At 34.8% G+C, this 25,286-nt stretch overlaps 2 protein-coding genes across 9 annotated transcripts in view; one reads left to right on the top strand and one right to left on the bottom strand.

The window, feature by feature from the left end:
- ECHDC1 (ethylmalonyl-CoA decarboxylase 1) overlaps window positions 1-1,114 on the top strand; it is a 32,381-nt gene extending 31,267 nt beyond the window's left edge. For 6 of the 7 annotated variants that reach the window (XM_079146257.1, XM_079146255.1, XM_079146259.1 and 3 more), the window contains exon 6: window positions 1-1,114. In XM_079146257.1, the coding sequence (XP_079002383.1) occupies window positions 1-409 (409 nt within the window). In that variant the 3' untranslated portion in view covers window positions 410-1,114. The other variant, XM_079146261.1, reaches the window with a different exon arrangement.
- On the bottom strand, window positions 664-25,273 carry RNF146 (ring finger protein 146). Of its 2 annotated transcripts, none has more exons than XM_079146264.1 (3): window positions 25,162-25,273; window positions 12,881-12,990; window positions 664-3,512 (listed from the first exon to the last, which is right to left on the bottom strand). In XM_079146264.1, coding segments are annotated over exons 2-3 (1,059 nt in total). In that variant the 5' UTR covers window positions 12,883-12,990; window positions 25,162-25,273; the 3' UTR covers window positions 664-2,455. The 2 variants fall into 2 exon arrangements, with proteins under 2 accessions (XP_079002390.1, XP_079002389.1); XM_079146263.1 differs by having other exon boundaries at window positions 24,990-25,240.
- Window positions 25,274-25,286: the final 13 nt, after the last annotated feature.

Here is a 25,286-nt window from a genome sequence, read left to right on the forward strand (position 1 = left end):
GTTAATGACTCCAGAGAGTGAGATCAGATTTGTCCACAAAGAGATGGGCATAATTCCAAGCTGGGGTGGGGCCAGCCGGCTGGTTGAAATCATTGGCAGCAGACAAGCTCTCAAAGTGTTAAGTGGGGCCCTCAAACTGAATTCAGAAAAAGCCTTAAACATAGGAATGATAGAAGAGGTCTTGCAGTCTTCAGATGAAACTAAATCTCTAGAGGAAGCACAAGGGTGGCTAATGCAATTTGTCAGTGGGCCGCCAGAAGTCATTAGAGCTCTGAAAAAATCTGTTTGTTCAGGCAGAGAGCTGTGTTTAGAGGAGGCATTACAGAATGAGAGAGATCTTTTAGGAACAGTATGGGGGGGACCTGCAAATTTAGAGGCCATTGCTAGGAAAGGAAAATTTAATAAATAGATTTTTTAAATGTGTATATACTACAATGAATACTTCAATGAATAATTTTTATGAAAGTTAAATGGTACTAAATATGAATAGAATTACTTTGAAGTCTACTACTAAAATTCAGCTTTGTTTGACTATCTGAACTCATTTGTTTGCCAACATTTGGCTTATTAACATATACACAACTTTTTGTTTAAAAAATATTTGTCAATTCCTAAATTTGCATAATAGTTCTTAGACTGTAACAGAAGTTTTTGAAAAGGAAAGCTTCTACACAAAACCTATTTCTTGGTTTATTTTTCGTAAATGTTTTGTTCTGTCTTACCTGGAAATAACTTACAAAAAAACCTTGTAGTTAAAGAAAAAAATGGGCAGGGATCAAGAGAACATTAAGATAAGAAAAGGTATAATTTATCATTTCTGCTCCAAGCAGCTGGAGTAAAAAGCAGTGAGAAATGACCCTTTGTTTTAAAAAAGATCTACCAAACAGTGAGTAAGCATAATACAGAACATCAACTGACTCTATTGTTCATTCGTTTCCTGGAACTTCTGTTAACAGCAGTACTATTGATAGTTTTAAAGTTGAGACATTAAGATTAATGAAGCATCCTATAACAAATTTGCATTTAGATTTGTTTTTCCGGAAAACATCCTAACTATTCTTCTTTTCTAACTAGTTGTATTTTAAAAGTAAATTTAATAAAAATGCATAACTCAAATTTTTATGATCCCAGTAATTTACTTATTTAAAAATACATGTCAAAGAATTAAGTCCCAATTCTAACTTTTCACAATAAGAAGTAAAAAAGAACTTCAAACTATGGAGTTTTTAATTCTTGATTTTATTTGTGTTATATTTAATTCCAGTTGAGTCATAGTAAAAATAACTTGCATATCCTTAATCAGCATGATCCTGCTTTCTGAGTTCTAAAAATACAGTTAGACAGACTCATTTTTTGAGGACATTACCAGGTTAACCCATTACTTCCTATCTTGCCAAGATAAAAGTGGATTTTCTGGTCTACAATATTATGTGTAAAGTGAATTTGTTAATGCTGTTTATATGCAAGTCTGCCATGTAATTCAGAGTGTAAGAACACTAATTAAGTGTAAGACTTACTTATGAAGTAAGTGCAAGACTGCTACAGAAAATATAAAATATCAGCTATTTGAGAGAATTCTTAAGTCTCACAGGCTGTAGGTTTATTTTCCATACTTACCTTACACATTGTTTAAATATTCTCTATGAAGAAATCAAACTTCTAAGCAGGTGACTATTTAGGTAGAATACAATCAGTTAAAACACTAACTTGTTAGTGACTTTTGGCCACAAATATCGAACACTTTTCATCCTTTTTCCACACTCAAACCAGAGACAAATTATTTTCAATAAACTCTAGTATTTATTAAATTATAAATTTTTTAATCAAAAAAAGAAAAATGCAGATCAAGAGAAACCTCAAACTACAAGGACTAGACAGCAAAGCCTCTGGGAACGCCATGAAGTGTGTTTACAAAGAGTCTGAAACATGAGTTATTAAATGATTTCTTTACAATCCATTTGAATAACTTTACTATATAATAGTTGTTAGCTCATCTATTTTAAAATCCCAAATTCACATCTATTTCCACATTAAATTAAGCTTCCTGCTCATAATGATACCAAACATCTCACAAGTGCCAAATTTTAGTAATGGTTTTATGCCAATCCATGCAGGAAAAAAAAGGTAATGCAAGAGTTGGATGAGGACTATTAATGCACAGATAATATACACACACTGGCCAAAAGAACTAAAGAAATTTAAAATAAAAAAACCATAAACAAACATCAAGAAAAGGGGTCATTACTAAACAGCTCTCCTATCAACACCCAAGTTCCTTACATTAAATAAATTTCTCAGCAGAGACATGTTAGACATTTTAATTTCAGTTCTATCCTTCCCACACCCATTCCCACCCCAATCCCCAATTGCACTACTAGGGATGAGTATAATGTTACGGGGGCAATTTACAGATAACCATTTCAACCATGAGCATGGAGCTGAAGACTTTTTTAATTTAAACTTCAGTTACTGTGCACTGTCCATCAGGCCTTCTAGATCTGACACTAACTGTTCCAGCCCCTGCTATTGATCGATCAGCTGCTGATCGATCAGCTATTGTCTGGTTTGCATTAGGAACCAAAAGTCTCTGTTGGGTCAGGGAGTGCTGTGCAACAACTGCGGGTACATCTTCACTATCACTACTGGCATCTGATTCGGTTTCTTCAATGGAGGTATCAGGTACCCTGCTTGAAGAAGGTGATTCATGATCTTCTTCTCCTTCCCCTCTATGACTCCTTTCAGCTATGCTGTCTCCACCGAGTTGTAAATGAGCAAAAGAGTCTTCCAGAGAAGTGCCTGCATCAGGGGATGGTGTTGCAGGGCTGGTTAACTGGCCATCTACTGATGTTAGAGGCCTTGCAGAAGACACTGGAGGCTGAACAGAAGCTCCACTCTGTGCTGATATGCTGTCCGCTCCATCGGCAGAGCTCTCTCTTGCTAAGTTTACAGTGTTAGTGTCACAGTCCAGCCTAAGTCCAGCTACTCCCTTCTTTGGTATATCTATTATATCTCGCTTAATCTTCCTGCGACGTCCATGTTCATTTCTCCTATACTGAACCATATTTTCAAGATCAGCAACATACAGAAACCCAGCAATTAACATTTCAGTGTTTTTTTTACCTTTCGAAAAGGCATCTTCCAGCTCTCTACTAGTACGCTCGTCATACTGCCACCACCCATTTCTTCCTTCGTAATACCATGCATATTCACCATTTCCTCTACTTGCTGCCTTGAGTTCTTCTGGTGACAACAAAGTTGGCTTGTCAAGGAAATCCTCAGGAATTTCTTGTCGACAAAGAGCACATCGCTTTCCAAGCCATGAAGCTCCCTTTACACACAGATAGCAGAAAACATGCTTACAGGGCAGACTGACTGGGTGAACACATGTTTGCAGACAAATGGCACATTCAGGAACAGTTAGAGAAGGTGCAGTATTAGAACAGGACTCATTCGCTTTCCTGTTCGTAGGAAGCATGTTTATTGAGTGATCAATCTCACCACAGCCAGCCATCCTAAGAAAATGAAAAAAATACATACAATATTAAAATCATGTATGAACTCTTCCAATATCTAAATTCAACAATTCAGAAAAAACACTTAATAAGCACCTATCACATGCATTATATGCAAGTGACATAGAACCAAATAGAACCAGATACAAACATTCAAAATATACAATCCAGTCTGACTATAATCGGTCTAAAAACCACAACACAGCCCAAAACTAAGATTACAAAGAGAAACAATTTTGAACCCTTCAAGGATAATCACTAGCAATTTTCAAATTATGCCACATGTTAATATATTTTTGTTAATTCATAGAGGCCATATAAAATTAAGACTAAAGCTGAAATCCTAGAAGTTCCATACCTCTGCTGTATATGTAAAAACACACGTTTAACCATTGATTTGTCATGCATGACCATTTCCTTTCTGTAAAACATTCTTCTAATGGTTTTGTTGTTATTGCCTTTTTCTATTTTTTCTAAACCGTATGTTCTTCTCACTGTATTCTTTTGACATGATCTTACCTATACTCATGGCATCAATTACTACTTAAAGACAAATGACAAAAATTAATACAAACAATATCTCCATTCATTTTGGACCTGTATTTCTGTCTATTTTAGAATTAGTATAAACTGGAAGTTACAAACCTGAAATCATGATCTGTTTCTTTCTTACTCCCTAAAATAGCCTTCTTGGTGACACCACTACCTGCTTATCCAAGCCAAAAATCCAACTCGAAAACTCTCCTACACATTTCCATCCAAAACATTGCTATTATCAATTCTAGCAAATATCTCATAAATCTACCTAATAGCCATCTCTACCTTCCCTAGCTATCAAGCAAACGTTTATTGAATTATTGAATTGCCTTTTAATTGGTTCAAACACAATACTTGCTTTTAAGTTGTTTTTTAGGATAATAATCAAAATCTCTGAATCTGTTATGCCCTGAATGGTCTGGCCCCCTATCTCCAATGTAAGCCTCACCTCATATCAAACTTCCCCTAGATCAGGCTTCCAGTCACACTGACTACTCCCTATAATAAGTTTTCCCCATAGGGAACACTTCCTTTTCACCTCCTGCCTTCCACACCCTTTTTGATAGGCAAACTAGTATCCATCTTTCACTTCTCTTGAGAAAGCCTCTATGACTAAGTCAAATAATCCTGTTAACTTCTTGCTACCATGAACTCCCCATTCTTTATCAGAATTGTAATATAACATTTACTTTTATGAAAATGAATGTTTCTAAACAACATGAATAGATCATATTATAAAACAGATATTTGGGTTTCATTTTAAATAATTTTAGCCTAAATTGTCTGATCTAAAACTTTTTTTAAAACATGTACTTAGATACACCTTGGTAATGTATAAAAAATTCTTGAAGTGTACTTAGTGATCAGCCCTGAAGAAGCACAATGAAGAACTATATAATGAAACGCTGCAGCCAGCCCATGAAAAAAGGATAACTAATTAAGAGAGAACTTACATGGTGAAACACATAAACAAGAATTCTAAAAACCTGAGTGTTACGCTCTCTTATTAATTATGTGCTCTTAGTCATTCAGGGAAAATTTTAGTCTAAATTTCCTCACCTGAAAATTCAATTTACAAAGCCCTGGGAAAAATGGCCCCCAAAATACTTAGTAATCACCAGCTCCATAAAGGTTAGAACTATATAAAACTATGGAAGAAAAAGATACCACTATCAAAACTGCCCTGAAAAGGAGGGAAAGAGAAATAAAAGGCAAGATTTGTCAAATTGGATGTACTGAACTTAAACACTGAGATAAAATTTTGAATTTCTACCTTATTTGTTCAGGTAAACAACATGTACTAGAGTCCATATACAATGCTAAGGACTGATGGATCTAAAGATGAATAAGACATTCACTTTGTGAACCAAGGAAACAAACGTGCATGTGGATAATCACATCTTGCAGTAAACAAAATGTGTTAAAATACTGAACTATGAGAAAGGAATGGTCATTGGGTGGGTGGATAATGGAGATTTCAAGCACAGACATGCAAAGCACTCAATGATGTAAGCAATGGAATAGCAGAAGATGCAACTGTAAAGATATCAGAAGCCAAATAAACATCTGATTTGACTTTTATCCCACAGTAATAGGAAACCAAGCTATTTTAAAAAGGGAGAAAATAACAGGGCAGTAGATTAAAGACAGAGAAATGGAGGTAAAGATTTAAGAGATTAGAAACCATTAAATATTTAAAATGAGTTAAAATGTCTCTGTACCAGTTAATTCTGCCATTTTAAACAAGGATACTTAGATTATAATAACCATAAGGACCTTTACTTTTTGTCCAAGAACAAGAATTTAAAAACGAGTCCAGTGGTGCCGGGCGCAGTGGCGCATGCCTACCATCCCAGTGGCTTGGGAGGCCAAGGCATTGAAAGTTCAAAGTCAGTCTCAGCAACTAAGTGAGGCCATAAGCAACTCAGTGAGACCCTGTCTCTAAATAAAATACAAAATGGGATTGGGGGTGTGGCCCAGTGGTCAAGTGCCCCAGAGTTCAATCCCCAGTACCCACCCCCCAAAAAAGAGCCCAAGTCCAGTGGTTACAAAAAAGGGGATAGTCAATAAAAATATTTACATTAATCAAAAACTGAAAAAAAAAAAATATTCTTAGGCTTTAATCACACCATATTCAATCTTGTAACAATCCCATTTTTTTTTTTACTGCTTTTTCTGTGTTCTTGGTTCCTCAAGAATTTACTAATAATGTAAGTTTTTAAAAAGATTACATTTATCTAGAGAAGAATTAATCAAAGAAATGCTTAATTTCCAAAATCTTTTTCAAACCTTAATAAGATTAACAATCAATTCCTTTACCAAAAAAATCTAGGTTATAGAAACCAACAAAGTACAACTTTTCCTAATCCATAGAAAGTTCTAAATCAACCAAATATGACTTCTTAATATGTATTAGGCACTGTATAAGAGCTTTGAAATATTCTGCCTTGTCTTCAAAGATCTTAAAACAACTTAAGTTACAAGTAAAGCACATGCTTAACTGGCCAATCAACACCCCTATCTATCCCATTCTTTCCATCCCAAAAGAAATGGCAGTGCCCACCACATTTTGTCTTAGAAACTCTCATTCTTTGCAACTGAAGTCAAAGAAATTAATTTCATTGAAATTCTCAAAAATCTTTTAAGGATTTCCCTATGTATGTAAATTTCCAATCAAGAAAAAAAAAATTCATTTACAAGTAATCTTTTATATGAGTAACAAGACTATCATTTATTATTAGAAAAAATGAAAAAATGGGCTGCTGCTCATCATTATTTTGAAAAAAATAGCAATATCTTACAAATAAAAGTTCATATCCTAAACTATCTAGATAACTCATAAACAATGGACAAATTTACAATTTTATGAATTTAAGTTTAAATGGAATACAAGTCTAGTAAAATGATAACAAGATATTCAACATGTCACTGGGACCAATGTCATACTTTCAAATATATAATTCCAAACCTGTTAGATCTGATCTAAGTAAAATTGACCCAAAACATCAGTTTTCCAGATGCAACTGGTTTATATACAAAACACAGTTTTCCCGGGGTGCCACAGGGCATGCCTATAATCCCAGCAACTCAAAAGGCTGAAGAAGGAGGATCTCTAGTTTGAGGTCAACCTCAGTTACTTAGTGAGACTTTATCTCAAAATAAAATATGGAGGTGCAGCTCACTGGTAACATGCCCCTGGGTTCAATCCCCAGTACCATTAAAAAAAAGTTTTCAACTAAAAACATTACTTCCGGGGCTGGAGAGATAGCTCAATCGGTAGAGTGCTTGCCTTGTAAGCACAAGGCACAAGGCCCTGGGTTCGATCCCCCAGCACCCAAATTAAAAAAAAAAAAAAAACTTTCCACTCTGCTTAATGTTATCAATATTTTGTAGGACTCTTACCCTTGCATGTATAAGTAAAACTAAATATCTTTAAAACATAAAAAAGCAATTATGACCACCCCAAGGCATGAACCATCAAATCGAAATACTTGGAAAGGCAAAACAACCCTGTGCAGATATTCTGTTTCCCTCATCACAAGAAGTTTACTTCATCGGAAAATTTTATCAGAAAACAAACAAGGGACATTGGAGAACTAAAGGTGCATTATTTCATATGAAGCATTCTCAACTATCAATTTGCAATAGCAAATTTTAAATTCTGATTCACTTTAGTCCACCAAGTATACTGCCAGTCTAACACCAACTACGAAACTGGGAGAAACATTTGATAATACTTCTTATATAATTCTGGATGAGGCATAAACAACAAATAAGATACAGAGAAGATATTTAACAATGTAAAGATAAAGCAAACCCAAACGAGCCTGCGTATAAGACGTACTTCAAGACTGTTTTTATTACCATTTTAATCTATTCTACAGTCTATTTCACACAGTTTCAATAATCTTAAAATAGGTTGAGAGCCCAAATATGAAGATGTTCATACCAATGTGTAAGTAAGAAATGCTTCCCCATCCCCTTTGTGTAGGGCAAAGATTTGGTAAAGAATTAATGCTAACAAAAAAGAAGTATTCCCCGTCTAATAAATGTTGTAGGAAATTCTACAAATCATTTTGCAAAAAAGGAATTTATTTCTAGGTTACTAAATTAAGAAAAATTCAGTACAAGGAAATTTGTAGTTAATTCAACTCTGCTGAGGAGCATAAATTTGGCACTCATTTTCAAAGCCATTTTTACTAACTAAAAATTCTTCATGTGCTATTATAACTTTCAAGGATAAACCTATTCTTATTCCCATAGACAAGCATGGTAAATAGGGTGTGTGTCTATCAACACTAGTAAGTCTTCTCTCAAAAAAAGACAGACTATAGGATGGTATTAGTGGAAATCTTCAAGGACTCAGATTTTGTTGAAACTTCTTAAAGATATTTAGTTAAAAGAAAGGTAAAATTATGATAAACACAAAAAGTCTTCAGTACATTTAAGAACATTTCAGCCAGCAACAAAAACACAAATCAGGTGTTCACTGATGTTTACTTTCACTATGTTCAAATATAAACATAAGACTATCATTTATTATGTAATATGTGCCAGGCATTGTTTGAAGCACTTTATATTTAATGCTTATATTATCCTATAAAATAGGTCAATTATTTTCTTTAACAGATAAGGGAACTGAGGTGAGAAAGTTCAGGTGATGTTCCAAAGTCACTGACTCACAGTTATTAAATGATTGAGACAGCTTCAAATCCAGGTGATCTGATTTAGGGTCTATTATCTTAATCCTACAGATTGCCTCTGAAATAACTATGGCTATCCAAATATAAGAACCACCACAAATAATTTTAGAAAAGATAAAATTTCAAGAAGTTAACAAGAAAATTTGCAGACTAATAAAGGAATGAAATTTATATCACCTGCTCAAAGAGTAGTTTGTCACTTTCAGTACTTCTCTGTTCCCTTTCTGTTTTGAACTAAGGAAGAAAATATTTCATTATCTATTATGCCTATGGATCTAGGAAAGAGATACATCATATTTCCCATCCAAGTGTAAGGGAAGAAAATTCATTTAACACATGCCTTGCTTACTGGTTTTACGACAGGCACAACAGACACCAGAAAGAAATGTTGCCTCCAGGAGGGCACAGGTGTATCTTAAATAGATACTTTTCAAGAAATGGTGCTGCAAAAATCTTGTCATTATGGTATCTTCATAGGTTTAGACATTTACTCTAAATGCCAATGGTTCCTAAACATTTTTAGGTCAGTTTATTAAGAATTTGATGAAGTCTTACATCAAATTTCAAGGGGTTAAGGATCTCTATAAAGTTGGTCCACATATGAATCCCTATAGCAGCAAGAGGAATTCACTGCAAGGTTTTAATTTAGAAAGTAACGGGTTAGTAATTTTTTCAAGACTTTGGACAGCAGTTTGGAGAAAAGTTTGGCAGTGGGGGAGGGCAAAAAACAACAGGAATTTATATACATCCAGGTAGAAATACACAGAATATAAGAAAAGCAAAAGAAATAGAAAAGTATTTGGAGAGTTGCAGCTACTTTTCAGAATCCAGAATTTGAGGAGACTTCTGTCTCAGACATAAGGACTTTGATATATTTATAAGATTTCCAGGAGGAGACAGCTAGATGATAGCTAAATTTACTAGATTGGTATTCTAATCTAGGAAGAAATCAAACTGCCAAAAAATCTGATGAGTCACTAACACAAACATGATTCTTGGAACCACAAAAATTGATAAATTCCAGGCCAGGTGCAGTGGCACATGCCTGTAATTCTCGCAGCTAGGGAGGCTGAAGCAGGAGGTTCTCGAGTTCACAGGCAGCCTTAACAACAGTGAGGGGCTAAGCAACTCAGTGAGACCCTGTCTCTAAATCAAATACAAAATAGGGCTGGGGATGTGGCTAATTGGTCGAGTGCCCCTGAGTTCAATACCTGGTACTAAAACCACATTGATATATTCCCAAATTAAACTCTCAAGGACAGCAGGAGAAAAGGCCAACCACATAATCTTGGATTACTCTGAAATTTGTAAATGAGGTCTAACAGTCTGCAAGAAAGATGGGGAACAAAGAAAGAATCACCACAAAATACAACAGGGGAGACGTTTGCAAAAAGTGTCAAAGAAAGAACTAAAAGTTTCTGTGGTCAAAATTTCAATTGGCACTGAATTGCATGCTGCGAAAGTTGATTTGCTATTTTACTATTTTGATTTCCCAAAAACCACCAAGCCTGCTATGGATAACTTTTAATTTAGCAAAGACATCTTTCTTTCCCTATTCCCCCAAACACTGTTGTAAAACTTTTCCAATGCCTAGCTTAAGAGATACTCTGACTCCAATGTCACTGACAAATTACTTAAGCCAAAGATAAATCTTCAAAATCTACCTGTATCTTTACTCTGCTTTATCATCATTCCTCCTAAGAACAGGGTACTGCTGGTTGTTTTCAAAACTAACCCTTCAATTTCTAATGATAGTACCATCCCCTGATGTCCTCCAAGACTCTAATTATTTCAAAATCAATTAACATGGTAAATCTCATGAATCTTTTAATGCAATCTTATTCAAAACTACTGCACTAAATGACATTAACTGCTTATTCTTTTTCTAAAACTTCATACTTTTCATTTCCATAATAGTATTCTCAATTATCTTCTTTCATTTCTTTTTATCTTCTATGGCATCCTTTAAATACCAGTACTTCTCACAAGTGGGTAGTACTATATTCTATGCCTAGACAATCCCCCAAATATTTGACATTAATGTATAGACCTATAGGACTCTCAACATCTAATATCCAGAAATCCTCACCTTAAAGTCCATATTTCTAATTCTGTATTCAAAAAGTCTTCCTTAACATTCTCATGGTACTTGAAATATGACTGAAAACAAAAGTATCTACTCCCCTAATCTGTATCCTCTTCCTTTGTTTTCTACCTTGGCTAACACCTGGAGCCATTCTTAGTGCTACCTTATTCCTTGGCCACTTCACTTTTTTATTGTTTAACAACAGAAACTCCTTTAAAATATGTTCCCTTCATTACCAAAGCCTATGACCCTAATTCTAGACTCCTAGACACACTCTGTACAAAATACTAACCTTCCAACTGACTTAGGTCTTTTCTCCCTCAAATTAATTAAATTCAAATTCCTAAATATTACCTTTCAAGACCATTGATCCAGGCTTTACGCTAAAACAGACTTAGATGAAATCTAGGGTTTACCAAGTATTATTAGTATGTTTACCTAGCATTTTCCAAACTTACATAAAGACAAAATTACCGAACCCAAGTGTTTTGGTTAGGGTCTCAGAATCTATACATTTAAAAAGTGCCCCAAGGTGATTATTCTCAGAGAAACTCAGTACACTGACCCAGGCAAGTAACATAATCTGTTTTTTCATCAGAAGTTAAGGCAACTTATAGTAATAAAACTCAATAACCAAATAAAACACCCAGTAAGCCCCTGGTAAAATAGTAAGTACTAAATAAACATTTAATTCCCTTTACTTACACTTTTGAAGGCTGCTATATCCCTCTTCATTCCTTTGACTTGAAAAATATTTTCTAAGTTTCTCTGATTGTTAAAATTATAGTTATTATTTTAGGTCAAACTAAAAGTTCTTCTGTTCACTCTCAACCACTCAGGATTTACTTCTTACCCTCACTTATAACAGCATCTTACTATTACCTCAATATGACATTTGTCCCACCATTTAATTGCTAATGTATATATTTGTCTCACTTACTAGAACACAGTGAGTTCCTTGATGATCAACAGTTAGACTACCTGACCAAGAAGATAAAACAAAAGCAAACAAACAAAAAAGTTGAGGTTAGGGATGTAGCTCAGAGGTTAAAAGCACTTACAAAGCATGTAGAAAGCCCTGCCTGGTTCAATCTGGGGGGGGGGGATAGATTAACATAATTAAATAAATAAAAGATATATTTGTTCTGATTTTAAAGAAAAAGGATTACTGGTATCATTTTTATTTTATCCAATTCTCAACACTAAGAATGATATGGTCATACTTTCAAAGTTAAGTACATAATCAGATAACACTAAAAACAAAGATAGCAAGTTACATGTCAAACTGCAGAAGGTGGAATAGTATCTACAAGGGTTACTCTGGTTGAGTAATTTAAACACTATAATCACAAAGCTTCAAAAGTCAGTGAAATATGTGATGATTTTTTTCATGACATCAAGTTGAATAAGGTTCATATCAATTTGAAAAAAAGAACTAATTATGTTTATTGTGGGAAAAGTTACATCAATAACAGACTGCAGTTCAATATGAGCAAGTTCAAGTAATCTAACATTTTAAAGCATATTACAGAAAAACTACATGACAGGAAAATAAAATTATAAATCAGAGTGAACTGATATGAATAAAAAACAATACTGTACTAGTTTAAAAAAAAAAAAAAAAAAAAAGCTATGGGCTGAAGAAATTCCTGAAATTTAGTGAAATAAGTTTTTAGTAACTACTATTTTCATAACCCAGAAAGTCTTTCTTAAATAAAAGCAGATACTGTCTAACTGGGTCATTTATTGCTATGTTAAAAAAAGGTAGACCCTAGAGGGCCTGAAGATCTTGCCAGTTTTCAGCCTTTTATGAGCAAATTCCTGTTTTCAGTTTCACTTCTTACAGATTTTTTTTTTCCTAGGAGACTACTGGAAGACTTCAATAATGATAACAATGCAAAAATAACTGCTAACTTGATAAAGTATCTGTAAGTCAATACAAAATGCTCATTTGATAAAATTAAAACTAAATATAATAGATGACTGACTGTGTTTTAGACCAAGCCACTGCAGCTTTGGAAAAACCATGATGCTATACTTACATTTCTATTACAGATTCCACAGAAGCCTGCCACAAAAATAAAACATCATCTTCATCAGCAGCCAGCCAGCTTATACTGTATTCTCTTCCACTGCTGATTCATTCTTTGTTCTACAAAAGAAAAAAATTTCAATATCAATTTCTCTATAGACTAATCAAGATCAACAGAATTAGTCAAATATGTATGACCCTTTCACAAAATTCTGTGGCAAATTTTATCTTTAAAAAAACAAAAAACAAGAATGCGGGTTGGGATGTAGCTCAGTGGTATAGTGTTTGGCTAACGTGTGAGGCCCTGAGTTTGATATCCAGTACTACAAAAAAAGTAAATAAAATTTATTTAAAAAAAAAAAAAAAGGATGCCTGTTTTTTCACCATTGGTTACTGGACATACTAGCAGAGTAATTAGAATGGAAAAAGAAATTAAAGACACGGAAACTGTTAAGAAATAAGTTTTCAAAAGTGTCTATTTGTACATATAATAAAATTGTTTCTATTTTCTATACATAAAAAATTCCAAAGAATCCCCAAGAAGGTCAATAAACAAGTTCAGCAAAGCTGTGATTACAAGTTTCACATGCACACACAAAGTTGTGTTTCTATATACTAACAGTTAATAATCCAAAAAGGAAATGCACAAAGTGATTCCAGCTGTAATAGCAGCCAAAGGAATAAAATAGCTAGGAATCAACCAAGGAGGTGAAAGACCTGTACATTGAAAATTATATTATCAAAAGAAACAAGAAGAACTAAAGAAGTGGAAAGAAAACAGCCTTCATATATTTGAACACTTAATATGTTAAGACAATAAATACTACCCAAAGTGATCTACAGATTCAACATTAAAAGGACCAATATTACCAAAGGGATCTACAAATTCAATATAATTCCTTTCAAAATCCCAACAGTCTTTTTTGAAGAAAAGCATCAAGACGGTACGATGCTGAGAGAAAAAAAAAAAAAAAAAAAAGAGAGAGACATCAATGGAACAGAACTGAGAATCCAGAAATAAACTCATACCCATTGGCAATTTTTCAAAATGGTATAAAATCCATTCAAGGAGGAAAGAATATTCTTTTTAACAACGTTGGGACAACTGAATTTCCAAATGCAAAAGGATCAAGTCAGACACTTACTGTACACAATTTGCAAAAATTAACTCAAAGTAGATCAATGACCTAAATTTCAGAAGTAAAACTATTAGAAGAAAATAGGCAAATTTTCATGACCTTGGAATTGGCAATAAATTCCTAGATATGGCACCAAAGGCATAAGTAGCAAGAGAAACAGATAAATGATTTTATCAAAATTAAATACTTTGTGTGTCAAAAGACATTGTCAAGAAAGTAAAAAGAGTCAGACATTTGGGCACATGCCTGTAATCCCAGCAGCTGTGGAAGCTGAGGCAGGAGGTTCACAAATCAAAGCCAGTCTCAGCACCTTAGTGAGGCCCTAAGCAAATGAGTGACAGCCTGTCTCAAAATTAAAAAAAAAAAAAAAGGCTGGGGATGTGGCAGTGCCTCTGAGTTCAATCTCTGGTACCACAAAATAAAAATAAAAAAGAAAGTAAAAAAAAATAATCTAATAATAATGTCTGATTTAAAGTTCAGTATAAAAAATTCCTATAACTCAATAACAAAAGAACAAAAGAATTAAAAATAAGCAAAGAACTTGAATAATGACTTCACCAAAGATACACAAATGGTCAATAAGCACATGAAAAGATGCTTAACATTTTATTGGTGATTAATATAGCCACTATAATTTTTAGAAAGACAAAATAAACGTTGGCAAGAATGTGGAGAAATTGGACCCTCAATCATTGCTGTTGAGAATGAAAAACTGTGTAACTACTACAGATAACAATTTGATGGTTCCTCAAAAATTAAACATAATTACTATATAACCCAACAATCCTGTCCCTAGTTATACATAAAATAACTGGAAAAAGGACTTAAGTAGATATTCATATGCCAATATTCTTCACAGAATTATCAGTGAAGTCAGAGATGAACCAAAGGATTCCTCAACAGATGAACAAAACATATATAATCATGTTACACAGTAATAAAAAGGAGCAAATGAATTCTTCCAATATGGATTAACGTTGAAAACATTATGCTAAATTAAATAGTCCAGACATAAAGTGATAAACATTGGATTTAATTCAATTTAAACAAATTTTATAGACAGAAAAATTAGAAAGGAGAGAAAGAGGAGCTATTTCCAATAGTTAAAGATTTTCTGTTTGGAATGATGAACACATTGTAGAAATACATAGCGAGGATGGCTACGCAGCATTGTAAATAAAATTAACTATGCTGGATTATACTGTTAAAATAGTTAAATCATAAAATGATTTTATTTATATTATACCACAATAAAAATCTTTAAAGTAAAACAAGACCTTTATGTACAAAGTAGTGACAAAAAAGCCAAGTTGCCTATCTTTGATACTGAAATGTATTCAGCAGTCATAGCCTTCTGCAAGAAGTGTGTGCAAATGCAGTGTGAGCACATTAACTACGACTTCCACTATTTGCATGCCCAAGTTCACAACCTTTAAGTCAAGCTTTTCTGCCTCTTGTCCAAAAAATTCAGAGGCACGATCCAGAACGCCTCAGTCATTAATTTTTTTCTCACTTTTTATTTCCTTACACTTCACCATATCTACTGCCAAGAGGGACATCATACTATATAGAACTTCAAATGAAGCACATATGATTAACTGAAGAGATGACAAACCTCACAGTAAGCACAAGACAGGACAGCTTCACTCATCTTTTTGGTTCCATGTGCCTCTTATGTTGTGGGCATATATCTCCCTAAGATATCTAGTGTTTAAAAATAAATACTTGTAATATATAAGGCCTCTAAATGCAAGACAGTTTATTCCACTTAATATTTAACAGACCAATAGCAGTTTCAGAACCAGTAAACTTTCAAAAGTAATTGACTAAACAAGGTTTCTAATATGACTTTATTTTGCTGACTTTAGATGACATAGGCTCCACTAATATGAAATTCCTCACAACTCTCACTTTGCCCAAAAATAGCCTACAAATTCAATGGCATCACAGAAGACCATTCATGTCCCTCCTGTAGCCTACAAGAAAAAGTGCCATTTTCACACCCACCCAACTGTTTCTTATCTACAAGTCAGGAGGAGACATTCTACTGCTCTAACATTACTTAATCCTTGAAGTCTCTCCCACTGGCTACTATACACTTCACAACACCCTCCTGCTACTCTCTCTTCACCTTTAAGGCACTAACTATCATTTCACTACTGATCTTCCTCTGCACTCCAATTCTGACATCACTATGAGCCTATTATATACTTGAGAATGAACCATTTAACATCTATCTCAGAGGGTTTTACACTTTACCCAGCCTATGTTCATTAGAATTAACTTATTAATTACAACTATGTTTGCTAAAAATGTGCATTTTCCTGCTCAACACCCAGAGATTCTAGGTCAGGGATACTGATGCAGGTAGTCCAAAACTATCCTCAATTTTCAATTTCTAAAATCCTAAATTCAATTAACCTCACTTCCTCTCAGTAACAAAGTATCATATTTGGAACTGACACCTAAAACTGCTGCCTCTCTGAAATCATAATTGTACTCAGATCACGAGCTCTGGTCCTTCCAGCTTATTTAATCATTCCCACATCTGCTAATTATGGAGACCTCAAGCTTCTTGACCAAATCCTTCCTTTATCCAGTTCCTGATTTCATTTCCTTTCCTGCTCAAATTGAAACACAATTTCTTAACCCCTAAGTCCCTCACAGCCTTGTCTCTCATCTGTACACCCCACATACCCCCTCTTTACATAAATGTTAACAGTGAATGTAACACCACAGCTTCGGTGCGTTTATCACCTAAGTGTTGATGGAGGAAAAAAATCCTCTCACCTCCACTCTCCCTTTCACCCAACCACACCAAATTGTGCCAATTTTTATTTCTAACACCTTTGAAAACTATTCTGTACCCCTATTCATTGCTAACACCCTAGGTTAGACACATTTCTCACCTGGACTACTCTTCAGCAGAAATTGTCTTACTTCCATTATCACTCTCAAATTCATTCAGTGATAAAGGACAAAACAGACCAAATTCCTTCCATACCTGAAGCCCAATATTAGTTCCCTAGTCTGCAAAACAAAGGCAAAGTTCCTTATGACAACAAAGGCCTTAGTGATCTGAATCCTAAACAAACTCTTTACTCTTATTTAACTCTGAGAACCACCATTATAGATTAATACTGTAGTTATGCCAACTTACTCCACCTCCAAGCCTCCCTTTATAATTTCTTTCTACCTGTTACAGCATATTCTTTCATAAATGCCATTTGTTCTTCAATATATTGCTCTGGCATGATCATCCCTACCATTTTCTTTACCTCCAGAAAGTTAATTGTTCCCTCTTTTCTATTTTCTGTTTTTCTTAAAATATTTTTCCATTATTTTTCATTGGTGTATTATAGTTGTACATAATGGTGGGATTGTTACACATTTTTGTATGTTTTTGTGAAATTTCACATGCACTGATGGTATTAGTTTTCAAATTCTGATTCTTCTATTAACCCATTAAGTCCCAAGTTCTCAATTCAGTGAATACGTCAACAAAATTGACAAAGGTTCACTGAAATATGAACATTTGATTGAATGTTAAATAGGTTGGAAATCATATTCTAGAACTTATATAACCTTTATTATCTTAATAACAACAATACAGATTATTCTATAAATAGGACACTGTGACAATATAATTTTCTCAAGCATTCATAAAAATGTTTTCTGTTAACATATTCTTTGGAATACAAAAATACAGGTTATAACTTGTAAACAAATAAACCACAGTAGCAAAATGTTAAGAATTTATCAGACAGCAGTGCAGTACACATTACTATACAGTATACATTATCCCAGAGTCTTATATATAGGACAGATACTTCTGAAAACTGATAATCTAAAATACTATGCATTCCTTGAAATAAAATGACTGTTCTAGAAATGAAATAAAATGACAATGAGCTCTAGTTTCTAATTCTGGAATATGTTTTCATGAATGCATTTCTTACATTTGTATCAGTTATACAAGCAATATTAGTTCAGTTGAACAATGAGTAAAAGTAACTTTTGCAGTAAGGTTTATGCCATTTTCACAATGAAGTTAAAAATATTTTTGAACCGGCATATTCACCTGTTACTTTTCTCAACAGAACTTTAAAAACAATATATATTTCAAAGTTACCAGAAGCAGTATATTTGTTGCTCAATTTAAGCTTTTAATAGGTGATTCACAGCTGGGATGATAGGACAAAAAGAGTTAAAAAATAAGCCTCATGAAGATAGGACCATTTTTATATCTTTAAGTGGCTAGTAAACTGCCAATCATTTTTTTATTTGAATTGGGAGCTATTACATAAGTGAAAAGTTAACTTTCAAAAATAACCAAATTTGTTTACTCACATAACAATACATGTGTGTTCTGTGAACACGGCACCCAGCTGAAAGCTACAAAAGACGTCAAGATAACTAATTCCTTTTAAGAACTTAAAAATTTAAGACAGGGTGTGAAATATAACTACATTTACAAATGAAGCTTCAAGTCAAATTCATATCTTTTGGCAAGATATATCTAACTATTATTGCCGGTAGTGAATTCGCCAGAAAGCAGATAAAAATTCAGCAATAAGCCAAAATAGGTTTCTAGATAGCCAAAACAGCTTCACAAAGCTCTTTCTCTAGGAATAAAGGTAAGGATGACCATACAAGATGGCCTAGCATTTGTCCAGCAGAGTCCTTTGTTTCAAGCATCCCAGTTTGGAAAATGAATTATATAAACACTCCATTCTTCATGCATAAGGTATTTGGATCATCGTTCAAAAGTCCATTTACACTTTACTCCCATTCTGAGACCAAGTTTTTTGGTATAAAAACTACTGATGGAGACTGCTGTTGATCATTAGCATTAGTTGTTCATTAGCAGTGCTTCCTTGTTCCGCAAGTTTTTTAAAACACTTTGATCATTCATTTATTGTTCTATGAACATTTGATTGAATGTTAAATCTGCTCTGGCAGATTTAACTGCCCATTTCTTTTAAAAATCTTGTTAGATTTTAATAATTTAATTCTTATTATTCTTATTGATTCTTGCTTATTCTTATCTTGTTCATAAATATTTTAACTATGAAACAGATTGATGCCTAAAGGAACCTAGGTTAACTGAAGCAAAGTAACTTTGAAATAATACACGGGGGGGGGTATGAAAAATGGTGGAATGAGACAGACATCATTACCCTATGTACATGTATGATTACACAAAGGGTATGAATCTACATCGTGCACAACCATAGAAACGAAATGATGTACCCCATTTGTGTACAATGAATCAAAATAGTCTGTAAAAAATAAATAAATAAAAACAATAATACACAGAAATTTTCTAAATATTGTCTATTTGAGTAACTAAAGAAGTTCTGACCTTTTTTTATAGATCTATTTTACATAGCTAAAAAAAAAGCTGTAGCCACATTGAAGTAAAAGCTTTTCTACATGTACACTAAGACAAAAGTTATTTTTTAAATGTTTAGTTTATACAAGGGGATGGAGTTCTCTCATTCTGCTTTCCTTACTTATAGACTAATAACTGAGTTCAAATAATTCACTTGTCAACAAAATAATATATTCTCTGAAGAAGTTCTTGAAAAAACAAACCTAGGAACAGAGACCTATTCACATGATATGACAGCACAGCATCTACTATAAACATAAGACACTGTTCCACAATCTCATCCTCTTCAATGAATAGAACACTCTCACCCTCAGACCCCTCTATTTTAGTTAGGTTTTGTAAACAAAATCTATCACAGAACATAATCCCTACTCTAGTATGACCTTTCCTTATATTCACTAATACCCTTTCCTAGAAAACACACACAAAAATATTTATTTAGCCTAATATTTCTTCCTTATTTTTATTTTATTTATTTCTTTTTAAAATTCTGGCCTTATGTAATTGTCAGGACTCTTTCAGAAACTTCCACCAATCTTTAAAATCTTGATGCTTTTCTTCCTTCAAAGGTTTTTTTGTTTTTTTTTTTTTGTTTGTTTGTTTGTTTTGTTTTGTTTTTTCACATAAGGGAGTTTATTAAGCAAACAGAGTATCTCCCTGCAGGGTAAGAGAGAAAATGAGAGGAGAAGAAAGAGAATGAGAAAGGACGCACGCTAGAGAGAGTGTGAAAGCCAGGAGGATAAAGTGAGGAGAAGAGACAGAAGAATGAGAAAAGGTTTTTTGGATTTTGGTACCAGAGACTGAACCCAGGAATACACTTCACCACTGAGCCACATCCACAGCCCTTTTTATATTTTATTTAGAGACAGGGTCTCACTAGGTTACTTAGGACCTTGCTAAATTGCTAAGGCTGGCTTTGAACTCAAAATCCTCCTACCTCAGCCTTCTGAGCTGCTGGGATTATAGCTGCTGGGTATGCCACCACACCCATTTCCTTCAAAGATCTTTAACAATAAAGTAAACTCAATTACTACCTATTTTCTTGATGCATTCTTAAAAATACTTCACTTCTAATTATGCATTATCTTTAAAAAATAATTTGTAGGTCAACATAAATTGGTCCTTCTAGACTGAGGTTTAGTAATATTAACCTGCCAATAAACATGATTCCAGCTAAAAAAGCAGACAAAACTTTCTAATTGTAAAACAGGACTCATATGGTATCCCTAAGAGTGCATATATAGTATATATTACTGAATATTACAAGTTATGATGACATTTTAAATTTCTATCTCATGGATAATTTCAAAGTAGAGGCTAAATGGATAATAGAAGTTGGGGGAAGGAAAATAAAGTGTCAATAGAAATCCAGATCCTAACTATGCAAACCATGGTTCCTAACCAGCAGTATTAGCATTAACCAGGGAATTCTCACAAATCTGAAGCTCTACCCCAGACCTAAATATCAGATCTCCAGGTGATTTAAAGGCTCCTGTAGTCTCATTGTATCACTGCATCCTCAAAACCACCTGTAAAAAAATGACTAATAGGGGCTGGGGAGATAGCTCAGTCAGTAGAGTGCTTCCCTTGCAAGCATGAGGCCCTGGGTTCAATCCCTAGCTACCGCCAAAAAAAAAAAAAAAAGACTAATACCCATTTTACAAAAGAAGAACCCCAAGCTCAGAAGACTAATAACTGACCCAAAGTCACAGAGGTATTAATACTGTTAGATAGGATTCAAACTCAAATATACTGGTGTATTTTAAAAAATCCTTTCTACCACATTCTCTCTCAAGGAAAAGAACTAGAACAGCACTAACAAACATTTTGTAAACATATATGTAATTTCAAATCTAACACAAAGAAAAGGTAACATTAACTTAAAATTTTTATTTAAACTAATGCATCTACAGTGTTACCTTGTTTTAGTATGTAATCAATGTAAAGAAATTATTGAGATATATGCTGAAATTCAATGTGTATCTTACACTTAGCACAGTTCAGACTGGCCACATATCAAGTGATCAATAGCTCCTCGTCGTCAGTAGCTACCATAATGATCAATGCAGATCTAGAATTTCTTGCATGTCAACATTTTTTTAAAACACAAAACTGGCAAGTTATTACAATAATCAATAAAAAGAAAAAAATGAACTCCATGTTAGATTTAAAAAAAGAAAATTGCATATATTCTATTCTGATCAGTTAACAGGTTTAGGTGGGCCCAATTCTGCCAAGCTGATCCATCAACATAAACCTCTACAGAATATAATTTGAAATGGACACAAAATAGACCATATATGTAAAACTCGGAACAGTCACGTGAAAAAGCCCCAAATCTTCAACATTATCTGAAAGTGACAATTTTTTTTTAAAGTAGAGAGAGTGATGCTTCTATTTTATTCAAAATCAGGGAGTAAGATAGAATAGTATAATTTTAACCACAGGCCCAAAAATAATTAAACAAAAATAATTTGAATACACATAATTCTGCTGCAATAAATGATTTGCAAATTACACACCAGACTCAATACGATGATCTATTTAAAAAGTAACGTAAGACATTAGATAACAATTGTGAGAAAAAAGGGGTGACAGATTTATTATAACTACATAAAGGGGTTTAGATATTATCAGTGATTACTTAAAAATTTTTACACAACCAATTAAATAAGAAGTACAACTGAAAATGAAGTAATATTGTATAGTTTAAAATTTGTGACCAGCCAAGAAATTCACACTATTATTTGAAGAGTTATTTTTTATGAAAATATCTAGAAAATATCTAGAAGTCCAGTTTTCAAGTCTGTCACAAATCTTTTTTAAAAAGTCATTTTTCCCCAGATAGCAAATCCAAATAATTACCTTTTAAATATATATATATAATGTACATATAATATGTACAATATTATATATGTATACACATTCTCACACAAGAGAAAAAGGAATGGAGAGTAGAGACCAGGTTTGATTTAGCAAATAAATCTTAACATTTCTTAAGAGTTCCAAATTGAGAAATATAACTAAATGTCATAATGTATCTATTTTTAGCCTTTATCACCCTTGTTAAAGACCAGCTTACAAAAAAGCACAAGTCACACTTGGAAGACAATATATATTTCAGCTAAATGGGGTTCAATACTTTATTTTAAATAATTCTTTCCCTACTGTATTTATTTCCCTTAAAAACCATCTATTTACTCCCTTCACAATCTAAATATTTAAGCATTTAACCTTTACACTGCTCCTCTCCAAAGTGGGGCTTGCATCATGTATACATGAACAAATACTGTCTTTTAATTATATGGAATATAGACGATACAAGGCCAGTACCATTCTGTAAATAAGAAAGTCTCTCACTAATTAGACCTGTGATCTTGGTCAAGTCATCACTCCCATGTCTTTGTTACTTCTACCTACTCTATAATTCTGTAATTCTAAGTGCATTAATTAATAGGCATTTAACAACATGTTCTGTTTTAATTAACCAAAAAGATAATATGGCGTAAACACTAAACATAATCCAGAAATAGGGATAGGTGGTTGTAGCCCAATGTTAACAGGTTAATTTCTATACTCACAAAGATTGTTCCTAATTCACCCTGTGGTTTCACAGATTCAGATTCCTTAATCAAAAGGCAACCAGCAAGAGAAAAGTCTCAGCACTTTTCATTACTAACACTGGAGGAAAAAGACAAGTATTCAAATACCCAAATAACAGTTTGTCAGGAATTTAATGCAAATAAAGAAAATGATATTCTTTAAACAGACCATTGTGAAATGATTTAATCCTATCATTTTCCTCTTCTAAATCAAGAAATCATGTTGGACTTTTTCGAAAAGTCTGCTCCTTTCTTCTGACAATTCAAGTCAGTGAAAATTGAAACACTTTACCAGGTTTCTCCTAAAAGAAAAATAAAATGTCATTTCCTTTTTAATCCCTCTTGTTTAATGACCAGCTATGTGGACAAAGTCTTCCTGATTATTATAATTCTGCTTTCTTAATGACCAGCAAATAAGAGAAACCCTCAAATGTTTAAGTACCAGTCTTTTCATTCTACCCACAACTTACACTGGCACATTTTGACATGTAAATTTTAAATCCAAGTGCTCCAGTTTAAGACACCCAAGGCCAAAACAAAAACATCCAAAATCTATTTTTAGAGTGGCATTCACTCTTTAGTTTTCTCTTTAAAATATGATTTACTTGACCTATTTTCATTTGTTTTTACAGCACCCAGACATTGAACAAACAATGTGCTAGTCAAAAAACCTCAGCAAAGCCAAAATCACAAATCCTGTTATTTTGTGTGGGTCATTTTCTTCATGTCCTAACATGTCCCGTCTTTTTGAAGTCTAAATCCAGTCATTTACTAAAATGTTGTAGATCTTCCAGATTTTGTAATTACATACTGCTTTCAACGTCCATGTTATATGTTCACATCCCATTTGAAAAGTACACGTACGTGTACACACACACACACACACACACACACACACACGGGGGTGGGGGGCCGGTACCTGAAATGTCAATCATTCAAAGAACAAAGCCTTTCCTATCTTATATTGGCTTTCCTCTCCCCTCAGTTCTACATTATTTAAGTAGTTTTAAAACCTAACAAAATGTTCAAAACTTGGAAATACAGGCTCACTAAAATAGCACTTAGGACAAAATAAAAAACATACACCAGAAAGATTCGCAAGGGGAAAAAAAAAAAAAAACTAGTTGCCAGAATATGTGGCAAAGTTACAGTCGTACAGAGTTTACCTGTGAGGAGAGCTGTTCCATCGCCACACTAAAAAACAATGTTACAGCATTTCTTTAGAAGTCTTCAGAAAATAAACTAGCCACAACAATGGAAGACCATACTCTTAAACGGGATGAAGAGTAGGGAGAGATCTCCGCACCCAGAAACCAGAACAAAGCAACAACCTCAGCTTTTAAGATGCACAAGAGGCTGTAGAGGCACAGCGGGCATTCTGGACAAATCCCCTCATTATTCCAAAGCTTTAGAAATTGTCAAAATAACTAAGAAAATGCAATGCTAGGTTTCAACAGGGCAAGGTGGAGGGAATGCTCTCTCGGTATTAAGCAAGACCCAGAGGCTGACTAGAAGGAGGGAGGAGAAGAGAAAGCAGCAGCCAAAGGCTCCAAGACAAAATGCAGGGGCTGTGCGCCCTGACTCCGATCTGACCCAAACTGTGACCACACGCGAAGCAGGGAGCAGGATACTCCCCAACCTGTCGCAGCCCCTAAACCTTGAGGCCAGAAGATGCCCGGGTAGAGGCCTGACACACCGCCGATGGGAAGAAGGACCCGCGGCCACCCAAGACAGCGGCGCTGACCGGGCGGAAGAGGCTGCGCAGTAATGGCCGCTGCTCCGCCTCTCGCACCCCGGTGGCGACCAGCTTCGGCCGTCGCCCAGGGCAGGGGCTGCGGCGCCCGCGGGCAACGCAGCGGCCGTCACAGTCTTCTTGCCTGCGACAGCAGCCAAAGCGGGGGCGACGGAAGGGCTGAGCTGTCCCCACCCGCCTCCGCGCGGACAGCCGGGATCGCGCCGGCCCAAGGGCGTCCATCTACGTACCGGCCTCTGACCCCGCCGCCGCCGCCCCTCTGAGGCCCCGAGCGCACGGCCGACCCGAAGTGCGTCGCGGCTGGAGGTGACACGGCGAGCTATGCCACCTCTCCCCGAGTTAGGGTCCCCCAGTGGCTGGCTTTCACCTTGCCCCCTGCGAGGGCTTCGCCCCGAATCCCACCTCTCCGGCCACAGCCTCGGCCACCTCGCAGTCTTTTCTCTTCGGCCTCGGAGCCCGCAGCGAACGGGGACGCGCGCGGCCGTCACGTGACCGCCCGGCGTTCGCGGGGGCGGGGCCGCGCGGGG

Source organism: Sciurus vulgaris, assembly GCF_902686455.1.
Source record: "Sciurus vulgaris genome assembly, chromosome: 7".
In the NCBI taxonomy this organism is placed as follows: Eukaryota; Metazoa; Chordata; class Mammalia; order Rodentia; family Sciuridae; genus Sciurus; species Sciurus vulgaris.